The sequence below is a fragment of the Micropterus salmoides genome, unplaced genomic scaffold (genome assembly GCF_014851395.1).
Source record: "Micropterus salmoides isolate LMB-PRFRI ecotype aquatic unplaced genomic scaffold, ASM1485139v1 Ms_hic_scaffold_12, whole genome shotgun sequence".
In the NCBI taxonomy this organism is placed as follows: Eukaryota; Metazoa; Chordata; class Actinopteri; order Centrarchiformes; family Centrarchidae; genus Micropterus; species Micropterus salmoides.
Window position 1 is genome coordinate 26870506 of NW_024040263.1, and position 16523 is coordinate 26887028.

At 39.5% G+C, this 16523-nt stretch overlaps 1 protein-coding gene across 3 annotated transcripts in view; it reads right to left on the minus strand.

The window, feature by feature from the left end:
- Positions 1 to 16523, minus strand: part of dnah6 (dynein, axonemal, heavy chain 6) — a 66264-nt gene that overhangs the window by 32948 nt on the left and 16793 nt on the right. For 2 of the 3 annotated variants that reach the window (XM_038714327.1, XM_038714329.1), the window contains 20 exons: positions 16022 to 16186; positions 14790 to 14900; positions 14495 to 14620; positions 14228 to 14383; positions 13779 to 13940; positions 12178 to 12315; positions 11451 to 11618; positions 11214 to 11362; positions 9862 to 9969; positions 9538 to 9664; positions 8691 to 8903; positions 8385 to 8606; positions 8064 to 8186; positions 6404 to 6586; positions 5998 to 6141; positions 4607 to 4828; positions 3511 to 3658; positions 3038 to 3195; positions 554 to 685; positions 58 to 229 (listed from right to left, as the gene is read on the minus strand). In XM_038714327.1, coding sequence (XP_038570255.1) covers positions 58 to 229; positions 554 to 685; positions 3038 to 3195; positions 3511 to 3658; positions 4607 to 4828; positions 5998 to 6141; positions 6404 to 6586; positions 8064 to 8186; positions 8385 to 8606; positions 8691 to 8903; positions 9538 to 9664; positions 9862 to 9969; positions 11214 to 11362; positions 11451 to 11618; positions 12178 to 12315; positions 13779 to 13940; positions 14228 to 14383; positions 14495 to 14620; positions 14790 to 14900; positions 16022 to 16186 — 3127 coding nt within the window. The remainder of the gene's footprint in view (positions 1 to 57; positions 230 to 553; positions 686 to 3037; positions 3196 to 3510; positions 3659 to 4606; positions 4829 to 5997; positions 6142 to 6403; positions 6587 to 8063; positions 8187 to 8384; positions 8607 to 8690; positions 8904 to 9537; positions 9665 to 9861; positions 9970 to 11213; positions 11363 to 11450; positions 11619 to 12177; positions 12316 to 13778; positions 13941 to 14227; positions 14384 to 14494; positions 14621 to 14789; positions 14901 to 16021; positions 16187 to 16523) is intronic. The other variant, XM_038714328.1, reaches the window with a different exon arrangement.

Here is a 16523-nt window from a genome sequence, read left to right on the forward strand (position 1 = left end):
TGTGTTTCCAATGAGCTACTCTTAATGTGTGGGTGTCTGTGTGTGCTTATGTCTCACCTTGCACACATTTGGAGAGGTCCCGGAGATTGAAGACATAGTGGGACTTAGCTGGAGTGGGCAGCAGATCGACACTCAAACGGTTGTAAATCTCAACAGCTGCATCCACAATCTGGCCAGCACAGTCCTTCACCGCCTGGGAAAACTCACTAAGGAAACCGTTCAGGATGGCCTGGAGGAGGGTTAAGAGGGAAAAGGAGATCATAACAAGCATGAAAGAATGAATAAAGTGTGAATAAAGAAACTGAATATTGGGGTGAAATGGAAAAATGAGAAAGAGCGAGAGAGTAAGAGGCAGATATCCCAGAGAACAGTACATGAACATTATACATTTTAGACACATAATAATGTTCCTGAACCAGTTCAGCACAAAGTGATTTATGATGAGTAAAGTTTTTCAACATTAAATGTAGTTTGTAGTTTTGAGCACAGCATAGACAACTAATTGAGGGCCATGATTCTTTGTGTATTGATAAAGGTATATGTGTCTCATCACTTTGAAGATCTGCTTGAGGCTGTGTTCCGAAGGTGTGGGAAGACATAGCATGCTGAAGTGGCGGATGAATCGGGGGGTCACCGGATTGCGACCTCCTCCCGGAGGAGCACACGCTGCGGCAATGGTCATTTCCTGGAGGACAGGCAGAAAGGAGGAGAAATCAAAGAGGGTGTGCCAAAATTTTAAAGAGAGGAAGGCAAAGAAAAGATTAACCGCATGGCTTCCATTTTAAACATCATCAAATGTCTCCAGTTACAGAACTGAAATTGGAACGGAACCCTGCAGCACAAATGTTGAATAAAATATTAGGGCTGCTAGTAAGATTATTTTGAAAATTAATTAATCTGTTATTTTCACAATAAATAATTTCATTTATCTGTCTATAAAATGGCAGCCCAATTTTCCTTAGCCCAAGGTGACATATTCATGTTACCTGTTTTGTAACAGTTAAAAACAAACATATTCAGATATAAAAACAAACAAAAAAAAATTAGCACATAGTCACATTTGAGAAGCTGGAACCAGGGAATGTTTGACATATTACTTAAGCCATTAAATAACTATCACAATGTGTCATCAAGTCAATCAGTTGGTTGACTAATTGTTTCAGCACTAGCAAATTTACTTTAATGCATGGTGTTTAGCATATAGGTAGATACAATTCCTATTAAAAAGATGATAGCTTATCAATGTAAATTCATTTCTGTCTAATAAACTACTGTATATGTATGCAAATAGAATACAGAATAAAGTCAAGTTCCAGTTTAGTTTGTCCGTCTCAATTACCCACTTGCATTTTCTTTCTCTTTCAAGATGTCAGGTACATTAGTTTATTTAAACATAAGAAAATGCCACCCCAATCCAATCTGATCTGGAAACACCAAGAAATGAGCTCTGAAGTCTGACATCCCAACATCTGGAACACTGTAGAAAGTTAAGTAGCTACAGTATATTAGCATTTCCTTGAGTAAAACAAATCCACAAGGTTTCTCCTGAGGGAATCTAATAAGACACATGTTGCCAGTGAAAGTAATAAGATTCTCCTTTTACGCAGGCAGTAGTGGTATGGAGCATCGGAGGGATATATAGAAATGGTCAGAAGGTCTGCGTGGGCAGGCAGGCGCAAAATACAGTACCTCCTTTTCTAACTTTCTTATGCTGCGTGGATTGTGACTTCGGTCAGTAAAAACACAGGCGTTAAACCTTGGACTGTTTTTATCCTGAACGTGATATATGTCATGACTAAAAGTTTAATAAAAAAAAGTACTACACAAGGAGAATATAAATGAGTTGAAAGGAAGGTTGGATGGAAAAACAAATATATTGAATAAAACAACGTTTTTTTGTTTTACTTTTGTTACCAAATGAAAACCACACACACGTCCTCCCTGAAAATAAGCCTTTCTTCTCCAATAAAACCCCAAAACTCTGCATGAATGTAATTACAGTGTGTGCAATGTGTATGCTATTTATATGTTTATTTGTTTATATGCGTATGACCTTGTCTGTCTGTGTTACAGTGCATTATCACACAAGATCATGAATGTATAGCTTGCACCTTCAACATCATGCATACACACCAGCACACCAACACACACTCATCTACCGTATACTGTAAAACATCACATGCAGTCTTAAGTACAATCAGTCAGTGTGTGCGTGTTGGGGGGTGGGGTTATATCAATGCAGAATACAAATATGGATTTGCTATATTAACACAAATGCCGATGCAAACACACACAGGCACACAAGATGAATGGGTTTCTTATATAAATTGACAAACTTCATTGAAAGTCCACCTAGAAAACTAATTAGCTGACTGTGTAAAAGCGAAAAACTAAAGAGCCATATCTACACTTTTTAAGTAAACACAAAACCAGTTGATCATTAAAAGGCACTGTGACATTTTGGAAAATACAGTTGTTCAACGACCCAGAGTTAGATAAGAACATCAAAATCCTTTTCATCTCTGTGTGTTAAGTACACCTCATTCATGTTCAAAACTAGAAACAGGGGGAAACAGCTTGACAAATTCTGTCTAAGGTGCCCAACAACAGCTCCAAAATGTTGTTGCAGGATGTATCTTCTGTGTTTATATAGAAATAGAAAGAAGCTAGTGCCAGTGAAGATGTAGGCTATGAACCTGCATGTAGAGTGTTTGTTAAATGCATAAGAATTGTGTGTTATTGTGCCAAGTACCTAGATTATAGATTGAAGAAATAGCTGAGCTGTTGACAGCTAACTCTGTAAAACAGCAAACAAGCCTTGTTGCCAAAATGTGTGAAGGTTCCTCTAAAACAACGGTTCTAAATGAATACTGAGGGGCATGTTTACTCATCTGTTTGAAGATTCAAAAATGGGACAACCACAGGTTATAGGACACTATGACGGCCATCTGCTGAACTCCATACAGGCAAAGTTAGATGTAAAAATATTACTGTCAAATGTGTCATTAGCATTTGGATTATCTGTTAATATTTATACCTGGATCTCCTTCCAGAAGAACTTGTTTCTGTCATAGAAGCCAGAAAAGTCCTGGAACTGACGCAGGAGTTCTATAGGGGGCTGAGAGCCATAACCGTCCAGCTTAGGCATATTCAAGTCATCCACAAAGACTACCAACTTCTTGTTACCAGGAGCACCTACAGGGAAGGAAAAGGAAAATGATGAAGAGAAGAGTAGAAAAGGGCATGCACTGACAGCTGGACAGATGGCAAGAAATGATGACATTTGATATTGTTTGTAGATGGCCTGAAAAAGCAGCATCGATGATGACGATGATGAACAGAAATGAATGAGATAGAACTGTCTTATTCAAGGAAAATGCCAGTGGTTTAGCATGTTTAAGCCCATTAACTACACATTACTGCCAAACATTTTAAACATTTTTACAGAGATTTTCTACAGTGCAGTCAATAAATGGGTGATTCTGTGGTAATTCAACTGTGCGCCAGTACCCAGAATGTTTTTCCTCTTTTTCTCCAGTTTGGACTCAATCATCTCCTGCGTGCGGGTGGAGGAGGTCTGAGCCGAGAAGTTGATGTAGACCAGAAGGTATCCTGCCTTTTCCTGGATACTGCTAAGAAGGCCCCGTGCCACGACTGACTGCAAGGGACAGACACATTGAAATACTTCAATAACACTGACACAAATTACTAACACTGAAAGTTTAATTAGTTTCAAAGCTTTTTAATAGTTCTCTTGGCATTTCTGTTAAGCAAACTTTGAGGATCTATGGTTAACTCAGCACCAAAGCTTAACAGTCTTTGATTATTTGTTATTCCATATGAATTTTACATTGATCTCAACAACCACTGTATTTTGTTCTATTTTAAAGTTTACCTGAATGGGTGCAGTAATAATAAAATTAGCTTTATTAATGATTTTTAGAATGTATTCGTAGCTTTCATTTACTCTTATTTTAGCTATCCCTTCTCCAAATTTAATCAGGGGGCTGGGTGTAGACCCGCAGGGGCTTCTGTCAGTACACATGAAGTCACCAGCCACACTTTCCACTTGACAGCAAGAAGTTTCACAAAAAGACTGGTTACAATATTATGCTTGGGCAAAGATATGCATAAATAACCTTTTGTAGGGACAGAAGCATGGGGCGTCCTTAGTTGTATTTTTGCAAATATTCACACCTTGAAAATCTCAACTATATACAATGTGACTGGTGTCCAACAAAAGGAATGTTGGCTGTGGGAAGACTTGCCACTACCAGTGAATGGATGCTTAATACATGCAGTGGGTCCTGGCTAGCCAGGTGCAAAAAGCAACCAGAAGAACTTTTGCAGTGATACTGTCAGTTGTACTCCCTGAAACACCTGGTAATGTGCGAAGTACTCCAGCTAGAGAATGGGCCCAGGTTTTAGCAGTGGTAGGCCAGTGATGTTCCTCTTTGCAACCTTATTCCCCTTCAGTGTCTTCTAAAAGTGGGCATATACTTAACATTGTGTTGTATCTTGGTTTTCTTGTTAAATTACTTCTATATTTTAGGTCAGTGCACATCAATTTAAAATACAGTATGTCACGGTGTTGCTACTTGCTTACCTTCCCCACTCCAGTGTCACCAGTGAAGAGTACAGAACGTCGCACGGAAATCAGTTTCTCCATCAGGTAGCCGTAGCGGACAGTGTCTGTGGTGGGGACCAGCATCTCAAAAAAGGGCTGCTCCCGGTTGTATTTAAATGAAGGGATTATCAACTCCCATTGCACCAGACGGTTGTGGTTAAAGTTCACGTACACACTCCACAGGGTACCATACTTCGGGAGCTGCACAGCACATATGAATGCACATTAATTGACACACATGAAAATACAAGAAAAAAAACTGGACAAATATAATGTAATTAATTTTACAAAAATAAAGTGCCTATGTTAAACTGTTTGATATTAGCTATAAAACCTTAGAAATCGGGCAGCAAGGAAATCATTTTACTCTCTTGTTGATTGTAGTTTCTGTTATGTGGTACTGAAAGTTTCCCTGTGGCATGTGGATTTCTATATGTCTGCCATATTTGTTTCCGTGAATCCTGCTGTTACTGATGTGTGTGTGCAGATTGTATTCCCTCGAGCTTCCCAGCTGGGAGCTGGCTGCACTGGCTTCATCTCATGGTAAACACCCAAACAGTTCTGATATAAATAATACTAAAATCCACAAATACAAACACCACCTCAAAAAACAGACAGATGAACAGATTTGAAAGCATGTGGGATGTTGTAGATGATACTCTGCAGCCTTCATACATATTTTACTTACATGATCACTCCACCTTCAGGTGAGTGAGTCATGTTCCTACCCTACTGTGTTCTGCCTCTGTCAGTAAGACATCTCCTCAATCATCCACCACTACTGCCAGCCAAGACAAACCTCTTAAACAATTAACTTTCCATTTCCTTCCAACTGAAGGACATAATATCAGCCTCCACCCTTCTTCATATATTTCTCTGCATTTTGTAACGGTTGATTCGTAATTCTCAATGACAGACAAGGTAGAATTATAATATGCAGGGGACTTTTATAACCTTGGCACAAAGCACATCCTTCTATCTGATGTGCCTTTCCAATATGTTCTTTTTAACCGGCTGAAGGTATTAACAAAATATACAATATGGATGCTCTTTTTCAATGGCTTCATTTCACATACTCTATACTCCAGCTAGATACATCCAGTGCTAAGTACTTTGATGTAATATATAATACGGGCTAGCCTTTAGGCCTTTTCACATATTTCATGCTATGCTATGATATGAGGGATAAAAATATGCCTTGAGTGTCGGAAAATAGTTTTAACATCAACACTGGGCATAGCAGTAATATTTTGTCAGGGTGTTATGAACATATGTGGGGTCTACAAATGTTAAAATATAGTATAGAACAAAAACCCATCCATCTTATTTCTGTACGTATCAGTGGGTGAATGAATGCATAATGTATATACCTTAGCATTGCTGTTGTCGTCAAACTGCTCTCTGATAAAGGTGTCAAAAGCATCCCAGTGAGAACTGGTAAGGTTGCCACCTACTGCCCACAGATAGCAAAATATGAAGGTCTGACATAATACACTGTAGAGATCCTCTGAATCCTGATACCAACACACAAACATAAAAGAGGAAGTTAGTAAGTAAGGGCAAGGTTTACATTTGCCTACACTGGGTGTCATGTGTGTTTAAGCAGAGGTGCCTTTGCCTTTTGTCATCTGACCTTGCCCAAAATAACAATGAATCTTTTTGATTACATTGCTGAGGTATAGTGCAAAAAGAAAACTAACAGACCAGTCCTTGTGTGCCACCACAGACGGAACTGAAATAGACAAACGTCACAGTTAAATCTTGTGTTTAATGTACCGTTTGGAGCTCTGGTCCTCCTTCACCCAGCAGCAGTGCCTCTAGCAGGGAGCAAAGAGTGGTGACTTTACTGATGTCCACCTGGTGAATCGCCTGGGTACAATGTTTCAACACGAACTGAAGACCCTTTTCCACATACTGCTCAAACAGCTCCAGTAGGTATGTTCGCACTGGGTCTTGGAGCTAGAGAGACAACACAGCAAGAAAGAGGGTCACAGAGAGATGGATGTAGGCAGGGGAGGGTAAGGTTACGTAGTAATCTTTAAGAGAAGTTAGTTTGATAAAGAGTGATATAATTGGACATTTTGGGGAAAAAACATTTATTCACTTTCATACTGATAGAAGAGAAGATCAACACCACTCTCACATTTTTCTGCTAAATATAAAGCTGCAACCAGAAGACTGTTCTTCTTAGCTTACCATAAAAGGCTGAAAGAAAGGGGGGCACATCTAGTCTAGCTCTGTGCAAAGGTACAAAAAATATCCACCTTCCAGCGTCTTTAAAGCTCACTTATCTTGCTTATTGTTAGACAGACCCAGGATGCCCCAGCCTTTACGCTAAGCTAAGCTAACTGTCTGTCTGTAGCTTTATATTTAACGGACAGACGTGAGATTAGTATCAATCTCATCTACTGTAACTCTCAGCAAGAAAGGGAATACGCTTGTAAACTATTCCTTGAACTGTCATCCAAGCTACTAGCTTTAAAGAGAGGGTTACACAGAGAGACAGAGAAGTAAAATAAGCATGGGTAATGTTCTCTGTGTCTCTTGGGGACAGGGCGAGCACTGCCCAGACTCCTTAGTCTTCAAATAGAATAAGTGGAAATCAATACAGAATTAATTAAAACGCTAATAAACTAACAACTCCACAAATGTGTTTAAAAAAAAAATAAGTTAAAAAAAAGTTTAATCAAAGTTATCCCAGACAAAGCAGAACACTTAGACTAAGAAAATAAAGTCTCTTATCCCAGAAATGTTGCCTGTTAACAAAAAATTGAAGTAGCTTAATGTTGAAATACTTAAGAGGGAGGGAGAAAAGAGTAGACACAAAGAAGGTAGAATCAAGGAAGACCGCAAAACAAATTAGCACACTGTCAACAGTCTCTGTCAATTAGAAATCGAGACACAGAGAGATACACGACATGAGAGAGAGTAAAAGGTTGAGGTGAGAAAAGACCCACTCACACTGTGGTGTCACGTCACCCTAAAAGGCTCAGGGCTAATGTTGTAAGCTATAAACTTTGATGTGATGTGCTGTCATCAACGCTTATGCTGATGCTGATGTTCTCCAACTTGTAATGGCTGAAAGGGCACATTGCTATTCTTGTACCAGTTTCCAAACAGACAGGAACACACAGCCACAGTTTCCCACGCATAGAATAAAGACTAATGATGGGGACGGATGAAATTTACTTGCCGATGATATATAGGATGGGGAAGTGCGTTTGATGAGACTGGAAGAATGCAGAACTCTGACCAGAGAGAAAACCTGATACAATTAATGTAACGACTTACTGTACAGTATGTAGAGTACATAATACTGACCCGCAAGACCACATGTCAAAGTGCATTTACAAACATGTTACATGCCAATCCTCAAGCACAAATCCATCGTAATTTCAAATCCTGTATCCAATGACAGAGATACAGTATGTACAACCTTGGCTCCTAGACCACTGATCCATGTCTGGACGTAGGGCATCCACTTGAGCTCCTCTGGGTCTATATATACCATCCCGCAGCGACTGACTGTGGCTGGAGAGGCTACAGCCAAGTCCTGGACCTGAAAAACACAGTTAATAAAGGAGATTAAATAAAATGACCTAGGAGCACAAAATACTGTAGAACCATGTAAGTATACATTAAAGCAAGAGGATCAAACTGTCATTGTCTTGGACCTGTAGTCAGCATTGTGCATTTGAATATAAAAACTGCTTAGTGACTAGACAAAACACTAAAATTCACTATGTGCAGCTCTAACCTCAAACACCATATGTATGGATGGAGTAAGTTTGATTCGCTCGCTGTTAGCCAGACAAAGCATCTTGTTGTCATCTAGCACCGTGTTCATGTTCTCAATCCACAGGGCGTCCACTGGCCCGTCGCAGATCACCCACTTGTGGTCGTCACTGGTGTCATTGACTGCATTACGGACACTCAGTGCCATCAGTCCGTCACGCCACTCCAGTGTTAATGTGTTAACCTGAGGAGTTAAAGGTAAATATTCAGTGAATGTAGAGAGAGAAGTGAAGAGGCTGTTGTATCATTTATTGTGTGTGTACAATACCTCTCCGTAGAGCTCTCCCATTGTGACAGATTTTGGGTTGAGAACATAGGTTTTGACAGGTTGATAGAAGGGGCTGTTAGCCTTGTGCTCCGTGCGATGGAGGGTCTCCAGTGTGTCTGCCAGGATGGTGTAGACAGTGGTCTTACCTCCACCAGTAGGCCCTACCAACATGACACCGTGACGCACTAACATGGTCTCATACAGCTGGATCACCTAGTTTTAGGAAAAGAGAAGAACACGGACATGCTTTGAGGATGGACCTGTTTTACTAAACAAACTAAATGCATACGCGTTAACTCCTACATCAAAGTAAAGCAAACACAAAGCATCTCAACTCTGTTCACCTACAGTCAGTCAGTCAGTCAGTCAGTCAGTCAGTCAGTCTCTCTCTCTCTCAATAAAAATTATAATATATATGTATATATTATAATTTTTATTATTGTCAAAAACTATAAGACATAATTAATTGATGCAATTTATACAGTGCAACGCTTTTATCCATATTGCTTATCACTTATCCATTTACACAGACACACACACTTTGTTTTAATCCACAGCTGAAAGTAGTCCCCCACCAATGCACAATGTACTCTATTAACTCTAGTCTACAGTGTCCAGATGTTTTAGGAAAAAAAATTTTATTTTAACCCTAGCCAATGGGATTGGGAATGTGTGCCACAGACAGGGTAGGGAAGTTTAAAAGTAAAAAACAATGAGTAATACCAGCCTTATCTTTTAAAATATATAAATGCAACATGCAACACAATTTTAAAGAGGTAAATTATTCAATGTGAAACAATTCAATATATTCAGCAAAATAAAGGAACACCACTTTTCCCCCTTATACCTTCTTGGTCATGCTAGCCAGTGGCTGCAGGTTACGCTTCACCAGAGACTCCAGGATGGTGGAGTGTAGCACACCGTAGTCATGCTCAGGGATACACACACCAGGGAAGAGGTCCGATAGGATACCACTGGAGGGGGATTGGCATAATAAATACCCAATAATAGTTTCACACAGCACACCTTTTTCTCATTGAAACTAACTATCTTATTTGTGTTGGCAATCTGGTGTAATATTCTAATGTCCTGTTACATTTCAGCATGTGTGCATTTGGATTACCAGAAGTAAGATGTCATCATTCCTTACCAAAATGTCTGATAGGCTTACCCAAACAGCACAGCATCATCAACGAGGAACTTTGGCAGGTTGGAATCCCTCAGGGCTCTGATAAGAACCACTTCCTCACTGAGGTGGGGGTTATCTCTCTTTAGAGACCTAAGAATACAAAAAACAATCTCCATTTGCATTTCATGTAAACTTTGTTATGCCTTTCTTCAAAGCAGGGTATTTGTCAAAGCACAATTGCAAATTTGCATTAGAAATACAATATGACTAGCTATACTTTATTGGTATCAATACTAAAGCTTCTAGCAATAAAGTGGTGGGCTTTTTTGATTTATACTGGATTTATCAACTTTAGATCATTGGTCTGTTTACTTGTTGGTTTATTCTTTTTTTGCTTGCTTAATTCCTCACTTTGTCTTGTTCCTGTACTGCAGAACAAACCTCAGTTTTCAGTTTACATTAAGTTCACTATTACCAACTGCCTCAATTAACTAGCCAGTTTCATAAAAACTGCATTAAAGAAAATCTGTGAAAAAGGAAAATACACAATAAACACGTCAAGTGACAACACAAGCCTCTCTTGCAAAGATGTTCAGTGCATTCATTGAAATAAATATGAATGAGAATATGAATGTGATAATGGGCAAGTTAATTGGTGGAAAATAGAGTACTTACAAATACAGTTGTAATAAAGATAATAGGCAGCCAATGTGAGCTTATTATTTAATACTGCACAACCTGATCTTCATAACAAGCTGGCTCCACTCAATTATAAAAAAAAACAAAGGAAAAATATTAGAGACATTAGAGTGGTAGATAATGAATGTGTGCTTAGTGTGGAAGGAGCAGACTCAAGAGGAGTAATATCTATGCAAAGACAGACAATGAATCACAAGTCAATTACAACAGTTCCCTGAGCTTCAGCTAATAACCAACAGGCGCAAGCATGATTTTCACTACATATGGTCAAGAACATCCATTCAACTCTAAATGAATGATCAACTTTATGCAGCCACGCAGACTAGGAACAACTGTGTTCTGCTGTCTCCAAATTTTTTTTTGCCTACCTAATCCTGTTCTTCATCTCTTCATTAGTCCCATCGCTCATTCATTTGGGGTATGATATGCATTTGACTAAGAATGTCACACACATAGTGCTTAAAGAATGGGGTAATTTCAACAATCAGAGGTTCTTACCCTTTAATCCGAGTTTTCACTGCTACAATGTTGTTTATACTATTAAATGTGACGTAAGTAATATATCCATTTAACAATGTCTAACAATGTACATGGATGCCAAATATACTGAGAGTACTTATGCATGTGTGTCTGTTTGAGAGTCAATAATTGAATGCACATGTGTGTCGGTGTATGTATGAGTGTGATGCTCTGACCCTGCCATGACCAGGACAGACTTGACGGCTCTCATGCCAAAGTCGTAGTGGTCCTGCTGGGACAGCTGCTCAGAGCACAGCTTATACATCTGGGTCATTTTCCTCGCTAAGGTCTTACTGGACTCAAATCCCTCTGAGTACAAAATCACCTGGAGGGAAAGAAATAAAGAAAAGAAAAACTTATGTAGACAGAATAAGTAAGCATATACAAAAATGCACACACAGGGAACCTGTTACCTCAGCAATGAGTGCGTAGTTTGGCACCATCATGGCTATGGGTCTAAAGAGAGCTTTAAGGTTGTCAGGTAGCTCTGTTCTTCCAGCATAGCCTGGGTTCATGGTGATGAATGCAGCACACGTCATCACCAGCTTGATCTCCTTGCCCTCAAATTCAAACCTTGACAGCTGTATAACAAAGAATTGAGTAAGACGCTCTCTATTATATGTGAGGGTGATGTCTTAAAATCTACACAAGCAAGTCAAGTCTGTGCTTAAATAATGGACCTAATTCATTTCTAATTTATGTATTCTGTGATAATAGTCTTTCTTTATGTTCTCTATGATACCGTGATGCTACAGCAGATTCCTGCCCGCTATTCAGTTGACCTTGTAGCATTAGATCAAAGCTGCCAAACCTGTGTGCTTTGTGTCATAAAATGCAACATGCACAATGCACAAGTTAATATGTGATGATGTCCCATTGAATTCACTGCCAGTCATCTATGTAAAGTAAAATGCAGGTGTTTTGTTAAAAATCAAGGTCTGAAAGCAGACCATCATCACACTGGTACAGTGGAATCAAGAGTCTGATGTCGAGTGACTGACTGACTAGAGATCCATAAGGCTTTTGGCTTAGAATTTTAGGATAGTATATAGGATAGTTGAGCAATATCTTTAATTCTTCTCCATACATATTATGCAAAGTACCATGTGAACAATGCAAAAGTGGTGTGTGTGGGTGTACCTTGGCAGCTTTTGCGTTTCGTATTGTTATAAGCTGCTGAGCGATGACAGACAACACTTCAATGTCAATTCGGTTAAATTCGTCAAAACAACACCAAGCGCCCGACTGAGCAAGCCCACAAAAGAAGCGCCCCATCATCTGGAAGACAGAAGTGTAATTGACTGTAATGTGTAACAGGTTACACATAGAATCTTGGCACTTGTCTATGGCAAATTCCTCATGCAGCCTTAGCTGTATTGATGAAGACATTCAACAGTAAACAAGCCATTAACACAACTTTGGGACAAAGAATGCGGAGAGAGAGAGAAAAAGATGTAACTGGAGTCAAAGTCTCAGTGGATCAGAGGAATACTTGAGACAAAAATAGCATGCATTAATGAAAATGTAATGCTGATAAAGTGATTATAAATTCTTTCTGGTTGTAGCTAAGTTCATCGTGGAAATACATAAGTACCACTTTTTTCATCACCAGTAACTAAGCCAAGTGCAAAACTTTGAGAATCAGTCAAATCTTAATAATTACATTGCTGACATATTCCCCTTTTAAATCACCTTGGGATCAACCTTGTCCATGGGAAATTATTTTTAAAAATTATTGTCTACCAGGGTAAAGAGCTGAACAAAGTATTAACACATAAAACCACAGAGAGCTGTGTTCGAGCCCGGCTTAATCAAAGCCCTGTCCACTTCTAACACACAAGTGTCTTCAACCAATAACTAACTACAGCAGACGCAGAGAGAATGGCTTTCCAGCTATACTGACTCCAACCTCACTGCACAGCAAAACAAAGTGCTGTTTAACATTAAATTGAAATGTACAACATGCTTCAAAGTTAAAAGCCCAATCTGAAGTTTTGGGGCTTATATACAGACATGTTCTCATATATAATTGAAGTTTATTACTTACGGATGAAAAATCAGAATTGTGTTTTCGTGTGATCTTTTTCTGATTATAATTAATGAAAACCAACAGCTGTAAATGAACTATAAACAAACAGAAACAAGTTATATTAAAAGATCTGTCCCTCAATGTGGCAGGTTCCCTGTGTTTTGAATTTTGATGAGGCATCATTTCACATGTTTACATTTGGATCACAGAATATGCCTTTTACTAGATTGTTAATGCAATAAATACACATACGCAAATAACAAATTTTATGTAATTATCGGCCAGATACAGCATTGTACATAGTAGTATCACCATACTATCACATGCTTATGTTGTTGTTATGGTAGGGCAGGCAGAAGATACAGACAATTTGCTTAGAGCATAGACGAAAGGATCAAATCTGGTTTAAGGAAATGTTTAGTAGCACACAACTATTTCTGGACAGTGTATCTGTGCTTTAACTGGTACAGGGCAGAAGGCTTGACTGCTTTTGCAATACTGCCATCTAATGGTATGGCTTAGTAACACAGTCAGAGTGAGACATCCTGCCAGAGCCAATTCAAATTGAGCAAAAATACATGGGGGTGAAGAGGTACAGAGGAAAGAAATAAACAAATCATTCATATTTGAGTGGAGAAACAGAACGTGTAATAAAGGAGTGCTTAAATGTTTAGATGTGGGTTGTAGATTAATACAGTTTGTCATGGCTGACCTTGTAGTCAAGTCCATCAGAGCAGTTGAAGACAACACACTGTATGGCCAGGGCCTTAGCCAAGTCCTTGGTGGTCTCTGTTTTGCCTGTCCCTGCTGGCCCAGCTGGAGCTCCTCCCAGGTCTAACTGGAGAGCCCCCATCAGACACAAATAGCATCGGTCCTGCATATCAGGACAGGGTGAGAGATACATCTGTGATTGTTTGAACATAAACAAATTAACAAGATAACAGATACTACAGGACACACATTATATAGGCTCAACAGTTAGCTCCCTGTAGTGGTTTGGTATTGTGTGTCTTCAACTTAAACTGTTTTGCACTTCAGTTAAATTCAACATAATGCATAAAACGGTTTCTGTGTAACACAGTGGTTAAATTACAGGTATAAGATAAGGCATGCGTTGATCATACACGTGTCTCTGAGTATTAGTGTGTATGTATGGGTTACCGTGAGTGGTGTGATAACCAGTCTAGGACAGGCTCCCAGGTATTCATAGCCATACACGTAAGTAGACAGAGCCATTGTGGCTACACAGTTGTCCAGGTCCAGGTCCCAGTAGTAGCGTAGCTGTCTCTGCCATTCAAAGTTAGAGCTAGTGTCCACCTGAAAAAGAGGGCTGGAGTTACTTTGAAGTAGTTGTTGCAAATGTTTCTGAATCTTCACCTGAAAATCCCCAGCCAATAATGGTGTCCGTGTGTGTTTGCACTATGGTACCTTCTGCCGGACTAGATCTGTGACAATGTCTCTTGCATGGACGTCGATGGTGATAAGGGCAGTGATGATATTGCGGTGTAAAGTAGGCAGTTGTCCTCGTACCAGTGCTGCCAGGGCATTCAGCCTCTGGAAAGCATACACACACATGCACAACCACACAAACACTATTGGGTTACAAATATGAAGTCAAAACGTAAAAATGACTTGGGCAAACACAACTGTAGATTTGTTTTGTTTTTATCTTAAGCAGACAATTAGTGGGAAAGCAAGCAGTAGAGTACTTAATGTGGTTTACATCAAAGTTAGTGAGTTCAAATTTCTGCAAGGCAGCAAAGTGGTCATGGTCTCCCTCCAGGCAGGCATCCATGTCCCTGCACCACATCATCTGTGAGATTGTCAGCACCACCTGGTGGACACAAACTGAACTTGAAGAGGTTGTATTACGCTCATTTTCAGGTTCAAAATCCTATTCAGGGGGGTGTACCAGAACAGGATTACATGGTTTAATTTTCAAAAAACACCATATTTTTTTGTCATACTGCACATTGCTGCAGCTCCTCTTTTCACCCTGTGTTGAAGGCTTCGTTTTAGCAATGGAGTGATACATCTTGTTTTCTAAATGATCTTTGTTGGGAGTTGCACATGCGCATTTCCTAGTTAAGGACTACTAGCCAATCAGAAGCCGAGAAAGGCGGGTCAGCGAAAAGACGGTAAACAGCTTCGATTCAGCTGTAGGCTACATGTTGCCGACCAGCTTGGCAATATGGACTGGCGCAAGAGTTTCAGAGTAGTGAGTTATAGATCTGTAACAATAGTATCTTTCATCCATAAAGTTTTAACTGAGCTCTGTCTCTACATCACAGTAACAACTTTATGTCCACTGACTGCCTGGAGGGTCCACCGGTGTTTTTGAGGGCGTGTCGGACTAGTCACTCAGCAAGCATTATGACGTATTTACTTGTGACGTCACAAGAAAGGAAGTAAAGGCTGGACTACAAACAAGCTGTTTTCAGGCAGTTCAGAGCAGTGTTTTCTGTGGGAGATGGGAACTCCCTTTGGGCTATACTTTGGGCTTTTTCACTTTGCAAACCTATTACATGCACAAAAAAGATATGTAACTCAATAAAGGGAAGGGGGGAAAAAGTCAAAAACCATTATACCACCTCTTTAAATCACTGTATAAAAAAAGAGAAGACTTTGCACAAAGCATCACCTGCAATAATAGCAATAATTCTTAAAGTCTTGGTTAGGTCCTCAAAGTCCCCAATCAGAGCATTACAAGAGTGCAACTTATGGTTAGAAAATATTACATCTATAAAACTGAATATTACTGGTAATAATGTATAATGAAGCCTGTGAAGATTCTCACTCAACCAGGTCAAAGTTTTCCAGTGATGTATGTATGATGATGGCTTGATGTTCCCATGCAAAGCCAAAGTGTGTAATACAACAGCACACAAGTTACTTACAAATTCTGAAAAGCCCTGGTCCCTAACTTTACTTAAATGTATGTGTCTGCGTGTATACCTGCGATGGATGTCCAGCCACCACCCAATCCTCTCTAGACTTCACCTGGTAGTCTGCAATGGCAGCCTTGCTGAGGCGTCGCAGTGAGGAGAACATAGCCTCCTCCACCTTGCAAAGCCAATCTTCCACATTACCTTGTGCCTTCAGACCTTTGGTCAAACCCACCTGCACTTAAACGCAGAAGGACAAGATCAGTTACAGTTAAGCACATTATTAAATGTGAATCCTCTGTGTCAATTCTCTCAGCCTTTATATGTCTTGTGGTCAAAGGGCTGCCAGGGTGATGATAACTAATAACCTGACAAGCGTTATGTCTGATACAGCGAGTGAAAAAATTGTTCATCCTTGTTGCAGAATTTAAGATGTCAAACACAATTATATCACAATGATTGCTTTGTATAATTTACAACTGATGACAGACTGGTCTTCAGCTGGCTACAAAAAAAACACTCCACTATCAAACATGAAATAGCTGTTATCCAATGTTCCTGTGTTTACAACA